The sequence below is a fragment of the Cryptomeria japonica genome, chromosome 6 (genome assembly GCF_030272615.1).
Source record: "Cryptomeria japonica chromosome 6, Sugi_1.0, whole genome shotgun sequence".
Taxonomy (NCBI): domain Eukaryota; kingdom Viridiplantae; phylum Streptophyta; class Pinopsida; order Cupressales; family Cupressaceae; genus Cryptomeria; species Cryptomeria japonica.
The window spans coordinates 397780842-397800703 of NC_081410.1; the positions used below are offsets into that span (position 1 = coordinate 397780842).

The 19862-nt window shown below is 34.2% G+C and overlaps 1 protein-coding gene across 2 annotated transcripts; it reads right to left on the reverse strand.

Annotated features, from left to right (window-relative positions):
* Positions 1-1514: 1514 nt before the first annotated feature.
* On the reverse strand, positions 1515-2606 carry LOC131065786 (17.1 kDa class II heat shock protein-like). Of its 2 annotated transcripts, none has more exons than XM_059221863.1 (3): positions 2434-2606; positions 2101-2337; positions 1515-1981 (listed from the first exon to the last, which is right to left on the reverse strand). In XM_059221863.1, the coding sequence occupies exons 2-3, from the start codon at positions 2293-2295 to the stop codon at positions 1733-1735; spliced, it is 444 nt and encodes a 147-aa protein (XP_059077846.1). In that variant the 5' UTR covers positions 2296-2337; positions 2434-2606; the 3' UTR covers positions 1515-1732. The 2 variants fall into 2 exon arrangements, with proteins under 2 accessions (XP_059077846.1, XP_059077845.1); XM_059221862.1 differs by having other exon boundaries at positions 2101-2309; positions 2434-2605.
* Positions 2607-19862: the final 17256 nt, after the last annotated feature.

Sequence of the window (19862 nt, forward strand, 5' to 3'; positions counted from 1 at the left end):
GCATGTAGATGCGTTTTTATGTGGAGAATAGCCACTTCCATTCCACTCCTCATTGCACATATGCATACACTATCTATCCATCAAGAAGTCCTTGATTTTAATTTCCATAGCTCTAAGTTATGACCATTGAAACTTTCTATTCTCAAACCTTAATGAGAGACTTTGTGTTTTTGCATAATCGTTCCTAAGTTCCTACCAAGAGTAGTTACACACAAAATGCACCTTATGTGAGGGTTACACCACATCACATTTAAGGTTAAATCCAAACAATTTGACCTTTACCTAGAAAACATGTTCTAATACACAATGTTGAAAGTTCAATCCATAACATCATTGTACTAAAATAAACCTTGATACTAAATCACAATACTTAAACTTCCATACTAAATCACAACACTTAAATTGTCACTGATTGTGAATCGACCTTTATCGAATTGTATTTCATACCATAATAATTCTTAATGAATGAATGAAAGAATTTTAGTGACGTCCATGAGACCCAACGATCTAAGGGATCAAGATGCCCAAATTAATCGAGTTTCAAGTTCTTTTTAATGCTAGTCCCCCTCTCATGAATTTTGAGTAAGAAACTCATAGACTTCATAATGGATGAATAAATTTTAAGGATGTCCACAAGATCCAACGGTCTAGAAAGACCAAGATCCTCCAAATTAATCTGCTTTCAAGTTATTTTCCATGTTGATAGTACCTGTCCAAATTAATCTTCCTTCAAAGTTCTTTTCCATGATGATAATAGCTGACTTCATAGCTGACTTCATGAAGCCGGGTGTAAATTTTATAATTGTATGACCATATTAAAGATTTAGGAAGACATTCTCACGAGGGGGATTTTACGGGTTCAGAAACTACATGCCACGTGACATACGATGAATATTCGCAACAAAGTCCGCACAAACGAAAGCCACTATAGCTTCCAACGGACACATGTAATTAGGGAAAACCAGGTGCTTATTGTTGAGCATCTTTTGCATACGTGTAATGCCAATCTCCTGTGTCATTTCCAATTAAATATTTTTATATGCCACTTCTGTAAATTGTACATCATACTGCCAAATATTTGTTTCAGAGCACCGATCTATTCTGTTAATTTGCACACAAATTTGCCAAAAGTTTTATCCTGAGCATTCAGTACGAGGGTTGTAAACAACATTGTTAAATCCAATACACAAAGGAGCAATTGATTCATCATTACATTCAAATCTGAATTAGAAACTGGCGTGTGTTGCTCTATTCTGGTATTTTAATCTAAAATGCTAGCTATTCTGTAAATTTGCATACAAATTTGCCATAAATATAATCCTGAGCATCCATTAAGAAGACTGTACACAACATTGTTATATCCAATACATAAAGGAGCAATAGACTCATCAGTACATTCAAATCTGAATCACACACTAGCATGCGTTGTTCTGTTCTGATATTTTAATCTAAAATGCTTTGATCTTGAAAGCAGGGTAGAATAATGAAAACTTTTACCTTTTAAATTCCAGAAATAGGTTCAAAATTCCCGCAAACCGCATTTTCATTATTATGTAACTTAAACTTTTACATATCTCTGTACCCATGGAGGAATTCAGGTTGCGAAAATATAGAACCCCGAATCCCAAAACACTAAGTTCCGCATTAAACAGACCCGCAGTAATTACAATATCACATTTATGACTCCTCTACAGATTAGAAATAAAAAAACACAGTCCACAAAGACGAGCGGCTAGGCAACTTTAACTTCAATTGTCTTAGGTTTCTTGGGCTCTGGAGGAGTAAGCTTGGGAACGATCACACTCAACACTCCATCATGACAGCTGGCAGAAATGGCCTCCATATTGCAGTCATCAGGCAGGGTAAATTTATGCATAAATTTGCCGACCCTGCGCTCCATCCGGATGTATTTGACATCCTCTTCCTCTTCCCTCTTTCGCTCTCCACTGATTGTCAGCACATTTTCATCCTCTACTTGAACCTGATTGTTCTCAAACACAAAGCAACAACTTTGTCAGTATTACCAACCAGCGATTTGAACCTTTTTCGTCCCCCTGATGCAGAGAAAATGAGGGTTTTGAGGGTTTATAAGGGAAATACCTTGATGTCGTTGTTTTTAAGGCCTGGCATGTCGATTATAAAGACATATGACTTAGGGAACTCTTTGACATCAATAGGAGTGGAGGCCATGGCATTGCTGTCCAGAATATACGTGCGCGTAGGGTTATTAAGGAGCTTGTCCATTTCGTCGGGGACGCTCAGAAGCTGGTGAACAGTGCTCAATAGGGGATCCATATCTTCTCACAACTCTAGATTCCCGACAATTTTCACCATCAGCTTATTCAAGATCATCCAAATTCCAAATAAATTCTTCACAAATTACCGAGAAAACACAAATCAACAGTTCTAAGAGGAACAGGGCAGTTCACTTACCAGATCTGGTGATTGTAGTGGAAGAAGCAGAAGTACGGGCGCTTTGAGAGAGGTCTCTGGAAATAGTACACGTTCTGTTTCTAAAATATTAGAGCGACGATGAGAAAGATCGATGTATGGCAATTTATACATGGAATCTGTTGGTGCAAGGGAAGAGACGAGGGTTCTCCAGCAACTTCTGGACATTTCTTCCTTTCTATTTTCCCCAGTGAGTGACGTGACAGGCTATACTTAACAGGTTTTGGGAAGCAACAAAAATCCCGGGGCCACCCTCCAACATGACAATGGGTAATCAATTATGGGCACAGGTAACTAGCATTCATAATCAAATTTAAGTAAGTTATTTATTTTAATTATTAATTATTATCAAGATTTTTAGATTATATTTTGTCTAAAAATAAGTTTTGAAAGGATTTGGAATCTTATTAATAAGGATGGAGAAAGAAAAAAAAACATTGTATAAAAAAAAACTACCACTTGAGACGTCGTTATACATTATGCAAGTCTTTAATTATTTCTAACCCCTGACTCCTAACTCTTCATGTTATAGGTTTGCACACAAGTTGACAAATTCTTCTTAGCTTCTTTTTATCCTTATTCTAGTTCTTTCTAGTATTGCTTCTCGTATGAATATTAGGGCCAACAAAATCAATTTTTTTTTTAGTATAAACTTGAGGGTACCTATAACCCTTCTTTAGTTTTTCATTCAACATCTTAATTCCCAACACATTGTTTTTAATCAAGGTCATGCTATCTTCCACAATTTTGCTTAAGATTACTTTTATATGAAATTATTTTCAATTGCTTTTAATTTTCTAAATAGACTTTATTGATATCAATCATAGCCTCTTTATGTTTAAAGAATAACTTCTCTTCTTTAAGATGAATAAGTATCTTTCCATCATGCTTTCTATCTAATAAAGATATTTTTACATTGAGCTATTGATTTCTAGAACGAATCATTTTGTGAGGTTATGGTGGATAGTCAATTCTTCCTAAATCTTAGACAACTAATTAATAATTTGGTTAACCACTTCTATTATAGATTTTAAAGACACATCCTTGCAATGGGAAAAGTCGTGTCCTTGTGGAGGCTTGGATCCACAAGGATTCTAAATGCTAGTAAAAATAGCATTGATGATAGGCTTAGTAGAACCCCTCATTGGAATCTAAATTGATATTTCTTCATCTAAGAATTAAAGGTTGTAGGGTATTTATTTCACTAAAGTTTTTTGGGCACAATCTTGGTCATCTCTTATTTGAACTTTATACCATCGCCTTCATCAATTAAAATACAACCCTTTAATATGAAATATATATTTCTAAATGATAAATTACATATTTTAAATGTTCATTCTTAGTGATTCTTTCACTTTTTAATGTTTAGGCTCATACTAATTATACATTGTGATTCCTTTTACAATTTTACTTCTATGTAATTTTTCTATTAGATTATCTTTATTCACATGACTATTTTAAGTCTTTTTGTTGTTGAAATAAGGTGAAAAAACTACAAATGAGATCTTTCAGATCTATTGAAAGTTATGCAAATATGATTTTTATGTATGTAATATTGGATTATCTATTATAAGACTCTGCGGAAGTTTATAGTAGAAAATAAAATCAAAAAATCATAAAGTAATAGCACATAACACTAGATATACATAGATAAATTATTTCAAAATCTCCACCATCAAAGAAAGGCTCAAGAATGTATTAATATTCAAGTACAATGTACATATATAAAACTCTAATTTCCCTTCAATTTAGCAACATTCCACGAGCACTTTTATATTTGTAAAACATGTTGCATGTCATATTTTTAATCGCCAATTTAGACATATTTTTAATGATTAAACAACTACTCAAGATGAGCAAAACCAATATTTCAATTTATTTCTACTTTATTTAATGTAAAAAAATATAGAAAAACATTAGATTTATTGTTAATTAATCTCATTCATTTTATAAATATTTGTTGTTTGAATTTTATTTGAAAAAAATGTATTATTAATATTTATATTAAAAAATATATTGTGCTAATATTTATATTAAATTTATCATGTTAACATAAAATAATCTCATTTTACCTTTAAAAAGACAAATATAATTATTGTAGACACCTAAAATTGTCTTGTCTAATTAAATAAATATTTTTATTTATTTAATTATTTTATCCCGAGTCTTCTATAAATTAAATAAATCTTTATTTATTTAATTAATTCATTAATCCTCTTCTAATCCTTTCCTTATTTAAATAAATACTTTAACTTATTTAAATAATCATTTTCCTAAATTAAATAAATACTTTTATATATATAATTGATCTCACTTCCTCTATTAATTAAATAAATCTTTATTTATTTAATGAATTGATTTATTTAATTAATTAATTGGCCTTTTCTATCCATGGCACATGTCATTCTCTTAATTCTTCTCTTACCTACCCCTTTATCATTTAATTATTTCCTCTGCCTACCTTTTAATCATATCCGATCATTTATTTTTACACCTCTCAATCTTATCCCTCCATTTCTTATAGTGTTCTCTATATAAGAGGATACTCTCCTTCGTTACCGACCCTAATTGTCTAATCATCTAATGTGTCTAATCGATTCTATGCTATCAACCACATTTTTGTTCTTTGTTGAGCTCTTGTGCACACATAAAATCTTAGAGCAAATATATCAAACAAGATCAATGGAGATTGAAACCTTACTAGACATGTGAATGGTATATCTTGTTTTATTTTGTTTATTTGCATGATCTTAGGTATCTTCATTTGTGTATGGTGGATTGCTTTCATTGTTAGGCTAGGGTTTTGTGGTTGATCCTTGTTAGTCTTTCAATATTGTTGTTTTTCATCATTCACTTTTTACCATATACAATTATTTTAATATATATTACTACAAAATATTAAATTCATTTAAACATTAAATGAAATTCGATTATAAAATAAGCTTCATACTTAATCACATATTTGATACTCAGCATCAACAAAGAAACGGAGATTTTAAAATTTACTTATCAAAATCAATTAAAAATATTCAAACCAAGCTTAAAAGATGCTTTTAATCCATGTGTTTATTTCCCTTGTCATGCTTTACATACTACTCGTCCAAAGAGTAAAAGAAGATTCAATGTAATTTATTTTAAGGGAGTTTAAAAAGCAAATTAGCTAACTCTCAAAATTATTAAAGGAATTCAAATTTGCAACAAATCCAACAAAAATATAAAATATTACAAACATTTGAGATGCTTATTTACACAAAATTATGAAGAAAGAATGATCCATTTTGATATTCGCTTTGAAATTTTATAATGAAGAGAGTAGCCCCCACTACACCTGATGTTGCCTTCATCCAATCCACCTAAATCATTAATATGTACATCATTAATAAGTAATGTTAAGTTAAATTTAAAGGCAAATAACTATTAACATTTATAATTAAAATTCCATAAGATTTTCTCAAAAAGATGTCTAAAAAATATATTTTTTCAATGGAAGACAAAAAAAACTTGTGAATAAAAGCAATAACAATAAAAAAATATATATGGAAAGATTGAGTTTTTCTTTAGTTTCTAATGAAATTTTGGTTTGCATGGTAATTATTTTGTTGGCTTGTGCAATACTTTAAGATTGTTTTCTTCTTTCTATTGTAATTTTGTTTTGTTTAATTTAAAAAATCATTTAAATAAAAAAATCAATAAAATTAAAACTATTTGTATTTTGATGATATTTTAGTAATTACGTCGAAGGCGTTTCTTATGACATAATCATATCTAACTTTTACCATCAATGGTTACAATTGATCAGAAATATGATTATAACATCATGACCATTCATTATTTTTAATATTTTTTTGTATAATCCTTTGTTTCATATTAAGGGAATCTAGCAAAATTTGCATGAAAACTATTTTAGTAATTACGTCGAAGGCATTTCCTATAGCATAATCATGTCTAACTTTTGAGATCAACGATTACAATTGATCAAGAGTGTGATTAAAAACATCATGACCATTCATTACTTTTGATATTTTTTTATATGACCCTTTGTTTCATATATGAGAATCTAGCAAAACTTGCATGATAACTCTATGTTAAAAACATCTTTATGGGAGTTTCCATTTTAAGATGGAATGATTTATAGATTTTTAAAAGAGAATGATATTTAAGTAATTTACATATTTTATGTCAAATATATCTTTCATGTTTACAAATTTTGATATAATAACAAAATCATTCTTTTTTTAAAATATATAAACTTAATTACTTAAAATAAATTAAGATTATGTCAAACATCTTTTTCATATTTACAAATTTTAATATAATAACAAAATTATTCTTTTTGAAAAATCTATATTTTTTTTTAATATTAAAAAGTAATTAACAAGATTAAAGATGTTTGGAATATCTATTTGTTGTCTCTATATTTTGTTCACAATTCCATGATGTTTCTATTATTTTATTATTTAAAATAAATTAAGATTATATCAAAAATATCTTTCTATACTTATAAATATGAATATAATAACAAAATAATTATTTTTAAAAATCCATAGAAGATTATGTTTTTTTTTCTATTGAATATAATCTTTTATGAATAATTTAGAGAAATTATATATATATATAAAATTAATGAGAATCAAGATGTTTCTATACTTTAAATAGATTAAATAAATATTCATGTTTATATATCAAATGTACATTTTAATATGTAATACACTATATATTATATCATAATTATATTAAATAATTAAATCTATTAATTTTTTTATAATATTAATATGGTAATTTAGAATTAAAAAACATAATAATATAATACTATAATAATAATATATTTAAATTATGTTAAAAATATTTTTTAATATTTAAATCAACAATAAATAAAATTCAACTTGACTTCAATACAAAACCAAAATAAACCCTACTTGATTAACTCATATTGAACCCTAACACAAATTTAATGTTGACTTTAAACCAAATTGATTCTTGAATTGAACTGAACCCTAATCCTACAACAAATTAAACCCAAACCCTATACCAAGTTGATCCCAAACCCTTAACAAAATTGAACATTAACCCTAGCACTCATCTCTCTCTCTCTCTCTCTCTCTCTCTCTCTCTCTCTCTCTCTCTCTCTATATATATATATATATATATATATATATATATACACACACACACACACACACACACACACACACACACACACACACACACACACACACACACACACACACACACCATTCTATATATCCCTCCCTCTCTAACTAGATATCTTCATCTTCACCTCTATCTTTCTCTCTTCCCTTCTATCTATATACATGTATTTATGTCTTTATTCATCTATCTCTCCCCCACTCTATCTCTCTCTTTCCAGACCTCTATAGCCATATCTCTTTGTCTCTACTTCTACCTCTCCATATTTATTCTTCCACAACCCCCTCCCCCTCTCTCTCCCTATTGTAAACACAACATGATCCTATTGAAAATGGAGCCTGATTATCTTTTTTGCTCATAAATTTTGTTTCATTTGTGTTTAGATACCTTTGAGTAGATGCATAATTGATTTGAAGCAAGTGGATGCATAATTGATTCGAAGCAATCACTTCTACATCGATAGCCTTGTTGCGCAATGTCATTTTCTAAATGGCCTACTAATTGACCTCATATACTATACAAATGCATGCAAAAAATAGACCAAAATTTTCCCTAATTGACATTCCACCCCTCTTCAACATACCCATTGCACACCAAGATGCAATTGCTAATGTATGATTTGAATTTAAAATAATCGATCAAAAAATATTTATGATTTGAATTGATCTTATTAAAATATATTACGTGCGTAAAATTCAAAAGAACAATTTTTGGGGGCAGTCACAACATGCCACGACATATGACGAATATTAAATGTACTAATGAATATTCATGACAAAGTCTGCAACAACAAATATGCGACTGGTAATTATCCTCTTTATTCCCTTATCCCAACTTTTGCTTTAGGGCCAACACTTTATATATAATAAATGGGCTCTGCAAGTTCTTCCTGCCTCTATCATCTTTTGAATTTGAATCAGTTGTATGATCGCCCCCTCTGGGGAGGTCCCCTCCTCCCTGCAACCGGACCCCCCTCCCGATACCACAGTCGGTTCAAATGCCCCCGATTCCACTTCTAAGACCCCACTATCTGCGAGTCTTACGAAAAAGACTGTCAAGATCGATATTCCTTCTAGCTCTTCATCTTTGGTACTGACAAAATTTGGTCACAGAGATGAGGACAAAGGATTGGATAACCTTGAAGCAAACAAGAAGAATATACCTCCTCCTGGACCGGAAAATGCTTCCGGTCAGAAGAATGTGGAGAATGGCAAAAAAGATTCCAAATCTAACTGGGTTAGTGCAGGATCAAGGGGGGCCAAAAAGTGGCGATGTGAAAAAAATAGCCTTCCTCACTCGCCTAAAAACGCGAAAATCGTGTTGACATTTTGCTTGGCCTGGGTGTCAGTACACCTTGGCCTGGTAATTACCTATGCAAATTGGATATCGGATAAAATCGGATATCCAATAAGATCGGATATCTGATTTTTATTTGTAATTTTAATTTAAAAAATATATTATATGTTGCGTATTATATAATACGTATTATATTATATATAATATAATATAATATTATATTATATAATATAATATTAAATTATATTATATATTATATAATATTGTATTATATTATATATTATAATATAATATAATATTATATTATATTATAATATAATATAACATAATATTATATTATATAATATAATATTATATTATATAATATAATATTATATTATATAATATAATATTATATTATATAATATTGTATTATATTATATATTATATATTATATAATATTGTATTATATTATATATAATATAATACAATATTATATAATATATAATATAATATAATATAATATAATATTATATTATATTATATTATATTATAATATATATAATATAATACAATACGTATTATATAATATAATAATATATTATATAATATATTATTATATTATATATGTTATTTAAAAATAATTTAAGTGTTGAAATCGGATATCCGATTTTCTGAGACTTTTATATTTAGACAGCGACAGTCCCGTGAGTCATTTTTAACTCATGGGTCACACGAATTTGTCAAAATCCAATATCCGCTCCATCTGATATCCGGTTTTTTGACAAAAAATTGCTAAAAAATAGATTTAGAGGTAAGAATTTTGTCATTTTGAATCATTTTCATTCATTTTTTGTATTTTTTGTGAATGTTTATTTGATTTTTCATTGAAAATATGGTTTTTTTTCATGAAAACTAGGTTTTTTTAAAATCAAATACCTAATTGTTTAAATTTGTTAACTAAATTTAATTGTTTACATTCAATTAGGTTAAAAATGGGAGATAACAATGAAAACACTAACCAACCACAACTGCAACAACCAAACCCTCATTTGCCAAACCCCCCCTCAATTCAAGATTTGATTGCACAAAATTTGAATGAATTGAGGGGGATTACAGAAGTATATCGTAGGATCCCTCGTCTAAACCCATTGTTTGATCCTCTCACGTCGATTGTAAAAAGTATGGAAACCATGACTGAGGAGCACGATACCACCCTTTTGTGGCGAGATTCTATGAAGGAAAAATATGCAGATGGCTTGTCGTATAAGGATATCAAGGATCTCGAGATATCCAGAGCTGAAATCGCCTCATTGTTTGTCAATCCCCGTACTGGTCAGCCTGTAGATCCCAAAAAAACAAAACTTTCTATCAAATGGTGCACAAATGATGGGATTGTGAAAAACTTTTGGGATCGTTAGTGGATGGTTTTCGACAAACCACCCAACAACAATCTTGATATCCCCTTCTATTTCATAAAAAAATTGTATGCTGAGTTTGTTTTACAGAAACATGTGAACTACTTTGACATCCAACCTTTCCAGGGTGTAGGTTTAGGTATGCCCCAAAATAGACCTGGGGCAGTCATAGTAGTCCAAGGCCCATATGTCCCCCCTCCTCCTGTTGATCCCCCACCTGTAGTTCAGCATCCTGATATCATTTGTGAGGCAGCTTCACGGACCATATCGGCTATTCACTCTTTGAGTAGCCTTTTGGTTTCTTAGGTTGCGTTAGTAGCTCAGCCTACTTTTGATGGTAGCGGTGCATTGGGTGGTGCTGACACATCATCGTCAGCTCCACACATATGCGTGCCCCATAGTTGTGTCATGTGTGGGCACGTATGGTTGGGTCCAGTTGGACAACTCATTGATCCTGCTGTGGACAGTGTAGATTACGAGGTGCATGAGATGCGTGATGCACCAGAGGTTATTACACAGACTGGAGGATACCCTGGGGAGTCCTCACATGCTAGAGGCGAGGAGGCACCGTCATCATACATTGATGATGTATTGGTAAGATTTGTGTTTTCACAGTTCATGTTATATTTTAATTAAATATTTATAAATTAGATAATATTAAGTACTAATTTTTATTTACATGGTCTATTTAATAGTTGATGACCGAGGATGAGTTGAGACAGATTCAGGAGGGCACCTTGTTGGCCATTTCATTTGGCCTCGATAGCTTGACGGTACATATATTATTGCACCTAGTCGTTTGTATTTTATTGTACATACATGCTCATCATTTATATTTGTATTAATTAGATTATGTAGTAACTTGCATGTATATCTTATTTTACTCTTGTAGGGCACAAGGAGCACGAGTGCGGTGCAGTGTGATCTAGGATCTGGTAGTGTAATTGGAGACAAGGGAAAGGTAATTGAATGCAAATATGATTGAATGAATAATTTAAATTACTTATAGTGATTATACATGTCTAGACATAGATTGATAGTTTCATATACTTGTTGTGTATATATACAGAGAATCCTTGGCTTCACATCCTTGATGACTACACCCAGTATACCTGAAGAAGAAGAAGAGATGCCTCGAGTAGATGTGTGTTTATTTTATTTTTTGATTAGTAGATATAATTTGTTATTATTAGTGACAATTATATGCTAACTTATATCAATGTCATGTTTCTAAACATATGTAGGTTGTTTATGAAAATATTCAAAACATACCTCCTCTATCGAAGACATACATCAAGAGTCCTGCAAAGCTGAAGAGAAAACATGGAGATGAGGTAAACATGAATAGTTCAATTAAATAGTTCATTTTTATGTTAACTTTTCGAATGTGAATTATATAATATAACTAATATTAATCATGGTTTGTTTTTCTTGTGCAGGATCCTTCAGAGCCGAGCAGTGCGGCGAAGAGGATCGATTTTGATGATCCATCAACAGCTTAGGATGTTATAGATAGTTTTGGGATGCTTACATGTCTAGTTGGCATGTATATTTTGTATATGGACATACATTCACGTATTTAGACATACATTTTGTTTCAGTTGGTGTTTATGCCATATTTGTGTATGGACATACATTTGTAATCATTCGACATTTTTATATATACAGATGTTGATATTCGATCATATAAATTGTTGCTCATCTGTGTGTGGTGTTATCATGGAAATCTTTAATCTTCATTCCAATAATTAACAATGGTTAATAATGGCTATTTAATGAACAATACAATTCATTTCATTTCATCGTAAGTGTTTTTTTATAATGAACAATATAATTCATTTAATGAACAATACAATACAATTTATTTAATGAACAATACAATTCATTTAATCAACAATACAATAAAATTCATTCAATGAACAATACAATTCATAAACAATACAATTCATTTAATGAACAATACCCTACGCATGCTCCTATTTTGCCCCCCCACTCGATCGAACGCTCGGGGTCATACCCTACCGACGTCGTCCCTTGAGCGCCCTAAGTGCTCAAAATTATCAAACTTTGATAGGCCCTAACTTGGAATCTATGGCACCTGCGAATGATCCATTTGAACCTACGGGGCCATGAGGGGGGTCCCTACAAAAGCCTATCTCGGTATTTCAAGTTGCCCTACGGTTTTATTAGGGCAGCAATTTTTCGGTTGGCGAAAAAATCGTCAGTCTCACTCAATGGAATGTTGTCGCCTGGTCGATTTCTCGTTCAGCTCGTCGCGATGACGAACTGTCGGCTCTGACATGTCCATTTAGGCATAATTACCCTACGCATGCTCCTCTTTTTCCCCCCCACTCGATCGAACGCTCAGGGTCATACCCTACCGACGTCGTCCCTTGAGCGCCCTAAGTGCTCAAAATTGTCAAACTTTGACGGGCCCTAACTCAGAATTTGTGGCACTTGCAAATGATCCGTTTGAACCTACGGGGCCATGAGAGGGGTTCCTACAAAAGCCTATCTCGGTATTTCAATTTCCCCTACGGTTTTATTAGGGCAGCAATTTTTCGGTTGGCAAAAAATCATCAGTCTCACTCAATGGAATGTTGTCGCATGGCCAATTTCTCGTTCAGCTCTTTGCAATGACAAACCATCGGCTCTGACATGTCCAGTTAGGCATAATTACCCTACGCATGCTCCTCTTTTGCCCCCCCACTCGATCGAACGCTCAGGGTCATACCCTACCGACGTCATCCCTTGAGCGCCCTAAGTGCTCAAAATTATCAAACTTTGATGGGCCCTAACTCGGAATCTGTGGCACCTGCAAATGATCTGTTTGAACTTATAGGGCCATGAGAGGGGTCCCTACAAAAGCCTATCTCGGTATTTCAAGTTGCCCTACGGTTTTATTAGGGCAGCAATTTTTCGGTTGGCAAAAAAATCGTCAATCTCACTCAATGGAATGTTGTTGCCTAGTCGATTTCTCGTTCAGCCTGTCGCGATGACGAACCATCGGCCCCGACATGTCCATTTAGGCATAATTACCCTACGCATGCTCCTCTTTTTCCCCCCCACTCGATCGAACGCTCGGGGTCATACCCTACCGGCGTTGTCCCTTGAGCGCCCTAAGTGCTCAAAATTGTCAAACTTTGACGGGCCCTAACTCGAAATTTGTGGCACCTACGAATGATCCGTTTGAACCTACGGGGCCACGAGAGGGGTCCCTACAAAAGCCTATCTCAGTATTTCAAGTTGCCCTACGGTTTTATTAGGGCAGCAATTTTTTGGTTGGCGAAAAAATCGTCAGTCTCACTCAATGGAATGTTGTCGCCTGGTCGATTTCTTGTTCAGCTCGTCACGATGACGAACCATTGGCTCTGACATGTCCAGTTAGGCATTATTACCCTACGCATGCTCCTGCTTTGCCCCCCCCCCCCCCACTCGATCCGTCACTCGGGGTCATACCCTACGCATGTGACATCCATGAAGGGATATTTTGTAAACAATCAGAAACCTTTAATGATAATCAAGTTGAAGCCTTGAGATTTATGCAATATGGTTCAAGTCCAAAACTGTACCCTGAGAGCATTTTGATTTTACTTATGTCTTGTGTATTATAATAAAGACCAATTTGCCAATGTGACATCTTCATATGAGAGAAAAGCTTCATTTTATCTCAATACAGTTGTACCTGTTTCATTATTAGAAAAAATAAATATACAAAGATTTGTTATTAGTATCCTCTAGATTATGGATTTGAATTGATGTTCTCAATTAGTTATTATCTGTTCAGCTTTTCTTCATAAGGCACAACCATCTGGTGGTTATCACATGAGGACAACCATCCATGACTTTCAAAGTAATTGATATTTATTCCTACACCTCACACTCACAAGATTAATAATAAAATGACATTTATGATTCATCAAATGTTGACAAAGTCTAATCAAAGTTCAACTTCAAGATGTATACAACATATCATATTCAACTTCAAGATGCATACAACTTACCATATTCAAGCTCATGCCAACCACCACTTGGATATTGTTATATGTTGATTAAAGTACAATATATGTAATAAAACCATATAGTCTTACAAAAAAGCCATCATAGACCATCTATGTCGATTAAAGTACAATTCATTTGTAACAGGGGCACACTCACAATCTGAAGTTGCAAAGCCCTGTGGGAAGCATCAAATTAGAAATTTATTAATGTGACTCATACTACTGTCAAAAGCATCAAAGATGCTACTGCTAGAGAACACCATGCTCCATTGTGGAGAGAATATTAGGTGCATCTGATGTCAGCATCTGAAAATGAAACAATGTTATTCAATTGCCCAAATCTAACTGACTTTATTTTATAAACCATTAATGAATAACAATAGACAAGGTTACCTGAGTGAAAGTTTGATGACCACTTTGACTAGTAGGTGTTGATGTTGAAGGCCCAACATTAACCTATTTACCTGACTATCAATGTCAAATGTTTGATTCAATAGATCATCTGTCATGACAATTTGATCCACTGCAGATGTGTCCTGGCCACATGCATTTGAATCATCTTCATGATAATAAATACAACAAGACCCACAATTTAATCTCATTAATGCACAAAGGAATATGTACCATCACCAAGAGAGGGTCTCGTCAACGACGAATGATCTAGCATGAACCTGTATTTTTAAGAATTGTTAGTCTACACATAAAATGCATGGATGAACATAACGGATTTATGATAATCACTTCAACTGAAATGCATGATAATAAATGAAAAGGTGGGATCATATACCATAAAAATACGTCCCTTCGAATTATATCAACAGAACCCACTATGTTGACGCAAAAAACGTAATGTGATACTGTTGTATATCATCAAAAAATACCTTCATGAGCATAAAGGTTATGCGATAATTATATCATAAAAAATTATCAAATAGTGTTCTCTAATAACAAAAATTGTAAAGCTCATCAAATGCATGATAATAAGTCATGTTGCAAAAATACGTCCCTTCCAATTATATCGAGTGTACTCGCTATGTGCATGCAAAAATCGTGTTGCCAAAAAAAAAACGTTCATCAATAGACCTGCATTTTGAACACATCCTTAATATACACGTAACAAACTTGAACATTAAGGTTTAATGATCATTGTTTGAAATGAAATGCATGATAAAAAAATAAGGCACCATTAAAGACCTACTACTCAAGTGTGCCTGAAGGGTCATCTCTTTGTTTAAGAGTATCCAATATTGCTTCATGATCAGCAGTAGTCACTGTCCATAGCTCTTTGGTCTTCGGTTTTGCTTGATGCTTCAACAACTTGACATTTGTAGCTATAATAAGGTGTGAATACATTATAATGGTTTTGTGTCTCTCATAATCTTCAAATGTAGGTATGTCATTCTTTCTAATCATGTATGTTCGCAACCAAGTTCCCACAACAACAACTGAACCTATAGGATATGTGAACCCATCATCATCTGTCACTGGTTGTGTTAGCTTTTGTTTTCCCTGTACACATCGTGCCAACCAATATTCTGATATCTCTTCATTCCCTTGCGGTGCAACAACTGCAAAAACATGTCCTGGTTGTACAAGATCTGATAGACGATCATACTCAAGTGAACTTTCCATGTCATCGTTTGACAAGGATATTGTTTGAGATAAAGGAGTTAGATAGTGGGGAACCCACGTATCAACCCACTCACTTGACTCGCATTGATCCCAATCACACCGAAGACAACTCTGACAAAAACAAGCCAACGCTCATGTCCAAATGGTCCATGTACTTGCATCTGAGCTGAGAAATGAATGCATCTTTGAAGAATCTTTAATTGTTTGACAATCCAATCTATCTCCCACTGTTCCCTCCTCAACCAACCAAAAGAATCTTCTCACTGCTAAATCAAGAGTACCTCCATGTGACAATGCTGAACTACACCAATCAACAATAGAACGTGCATCAGAGAAATTTGCACCTGAAATCCTCAATTGCTCCTTAACTAGAGCTCTCTTCAAACATGCACCTGCTCCATCATGCTCTCCCTTCCCATGCCCCACCTCAAAAAAACACCAAATATGAGGTATACGCCTCTCCACATGCATTCTACTCAACCAATAAAACATACACGCATTCTTGAATTGACCCATACAGTTATATGACCATATTATATGTCAGTCAATTGCAATATCTTTCTCATGTAAGAACTCAAAAAAATTCTCGAAAGAATGTTGCACATACTCGGAGGAGTGTGATCTATCATCGCTCATATAAAAATGATACTCCCTGATTATCTTCCTGTCCTCTTCTGTACTATCAGGAGCATGTCTATATGTAATGTGAACAAAAATAGCAATCTGGACTGAATTGTAGTACTGAGACTGTACCTTGTTTTGTGGTTGCAATGTATAGTTCTCTGCAAAATCAACCACCGATTCAATAGTGCCAATTAGAAAAGAGTTCTTACACATCCTGAATTGTTGATCCAACCACTGAGACCTATGGGTGTGCCTTGCATACTTGTAGAAAAGATTTTCCTTAAAATCCAAAATAAAATCAACAATACTCACTTCTCTTGAGACAAATTCGCATCTAGAACCTTCACCTCCACTCTTCAAATTATATTTCACTGTCTCGTATCTTTTTTTCTCAACATAATTATTTCCAAACTCGTGCTCGCTGCCGTCATGAAAACATGAAACAAACTTTGACAACCCACCGCATTCTAAGCACTTCTCATTCAAACAATCATTTCTATAGAAATAGCAACCATCATCTCTAGGGCATAAAAATAGATCTTGCAAGTCTCTTGATGATCTCGGAAATAGCATTGCACCACACTCCTACAACATCTCATTAGTATGCATCGTAGAACTAATATGACATAAAAGTTCATGGTACATTGAAAACTCCACATGGTACTTGCAACAACAGGTATTGCGAATCTTAAGAGGAATACAATAAAATGGTTTCAAAGATTCAAAGGCCCTTTGTGATATTTGCAAAGTTGGATGTAATCCACAAAAAAGTTTGTACAACATTGTTTGGCTTGATTCCAAGAAATGTTTGGGATGCGGTGTGCGGTCTCGGTTGCCGATTCTTAATTTCAAAACGTCCTTTACATTGGGTGACACTCTAGAATTAGAGTACCAAAATTGTTGAATCTCTTCCTTCACATTGTCAGTCAACTTTCTATCAACACGTGGAAGCCTCCCACCAAATGCCCATGTATCTTGTTGAAGTGGATCGTCAAGTCTTTGTCTTCGTGCAAGTGCTCTATCCAAAGTTTTACGGTTTATGTTAAAATCAACACAAGTTTGTCTCATTTGATGAGCCTTCCTCAATTGATGGCTTACTAAGGAGGTTGTAATCACTCTTCGAGCGGCTCTCTTATCTCTTTCTTTGGTATTCTTTCCAATAGAATTGAGAGCGTCAAATAGATTTTTTGCAATAATAGAATTTCTCTCCGTTTTCTTGTTCATACGAATCTTCAATTTGTTTAGCAATGGTCTCATCTTTATCATCTTTATCAATTGAACAAAGAGTTGGCATTGCTCGGTCAATGTCTTATTGCTAAAATTTTGGTTAAAAATTTTTGTAGCCCACAACCGAACGGTTCTTGTTGACCTCTTTCCTTCAAGATTCGCAATAATGTTCTCATCGATTTCAAATAACCATTTTGGGGTTCTTGAAGGTCTTGGATTTGGAATTTGTCTTTCATCCATGAGAGGGTCTTCATTTCTAAAGTAATTAGGTGTTACATATGGTTCACTTGGTGAGGCAATTCCACCTTCAATGTTAAAGTTTTCCACATTTTCACCTCCTATGTCAAAATTTTCCACATGTTGAGCATTTTCATTATCACTTTCAACATTTTCAAAATTTTCAATATTTTCACTTTCAAAATCTACATTTTCATTTTCAATAACTTGTGGCACATTTTCAATTTCAATTTCCTCTTCAGTTGAAGTAACATTAGCAATATTTAACATACCTTGTCTTCTCCTCCTATGACATTCTCTATCTCTTTCTCTATACACTTCAACTTGGTCATTTGAAAGTTTTCTTTTACGTTTAGACTTCCGACGACTACTACTCCCCATTTCCCTCCACACATTGCTCCTTCGTGATTGACAATGTAAGTTTTCACTTTAAGAATCTCCCAAAAGCACTAATTTGTCTCTAGCTGTCTGCAACCCCGTGATCGTTGATAGAAAACATAGGACCCAAACTGTTGGCCCTTGGAATCAACATAATGGCCCACAAACCCTTTTTTTTTTTGGGTTTTTAGTACCAAAATCAGATATCCGATTTTATCGGATATCCGATTTTAGTACAAAAATATGTGGTCCCCAAAAAAAATTCCCGTTGCCACCATTTATGAACTAAACTGCCACATGGCAGAAATCTGATATTTGATTAAATCAGATATCAGATTTTTATTGGTCATATTTTAGAGAGAGAGAGAGAGAGGAGGAGGAGAGAGAGAGAGAGAGAGAGAGAGAGGAGAGGGAGAGAGAGAGAGAGAGAGGGGGGGGAGAGAGAGAGAGAGAGAGAGAGAGAGAGAGAGGAGGAGAGGAGAGAGGGAGAGAGGGAGAGGGAGAGAGGGAGAGAGAGAGAGAGAGATGGAGAGGGAGAGGAGGAGAGGGAGAGAGAGAGAGGAGGAGAGGGAGAGAGAGAGAGAGAGAGAGAGAGAGAGAGAGAGAGAGAGAGAGAGAGAGAGAGAGAGAGAGAGAGAGAGAGAAGGAGGAGAGGGAGAGAGGGAGAGAGAGAGATAGAGAGAGAGAGAGGAGGAGAGGGAGGGAGAGAGAGAGAGAGAGAGAGAGAGAGGGAGGAGAGGGAGAGAGAGAGAGAGAGAGAGGAGGAGGAGAGAGAGAGAGAGAGAGAGAGAGAGAGGGAAAGAGGGAGAGAGACAGAGACAGAGGAGAAGAGGGAGAGAGGGAGAGAGAGAGAGAGACCCCTTAAGACACCAAATCATGTCGTTAGGGGTCATATTGTGTCTTAAGAGGTCATAAGGGTTCATGGGACACCATATGACCCCTATGGATACCAATATGGTGTCATTAGGGGTCATATGGTGTCCATAGGGGTCATATGGTGTCTTGGGACACCATAGAACCCCTTAAGACACAATATGACCCCTAACGACACAATATGACCCAAAGCGACCCAATATGGTGTCATTAGGGGTCATATGGTGTCTTAAGGGGTCCTATGGTGTCCCAAGACACCATATGACCCCTATGGACACCATATGACCCCTAACGACACCATAGGACCCCTTAAGACACCAAATCATATCGTTAGGGATCATATTGTGTCGTACGGGGTTGTAGGACACAATATGACCCCTAACGACACGATTTGGTGTCTTAAAGGGTCCTATGGTGTCGTTAGGGGTCATATGGTGTCCATTGGGGTCATATGGTGTCTTGGGACACCATAGGACCCCTTAAGACACAATATGACCCCTAACGACACAATATGAACCAAAGCGACCCAATATGGTGTCATTAGGGGTCATATGGTGTCTTAAGGGGTCCTACGGTGTCCCAAGACACCATATGACAC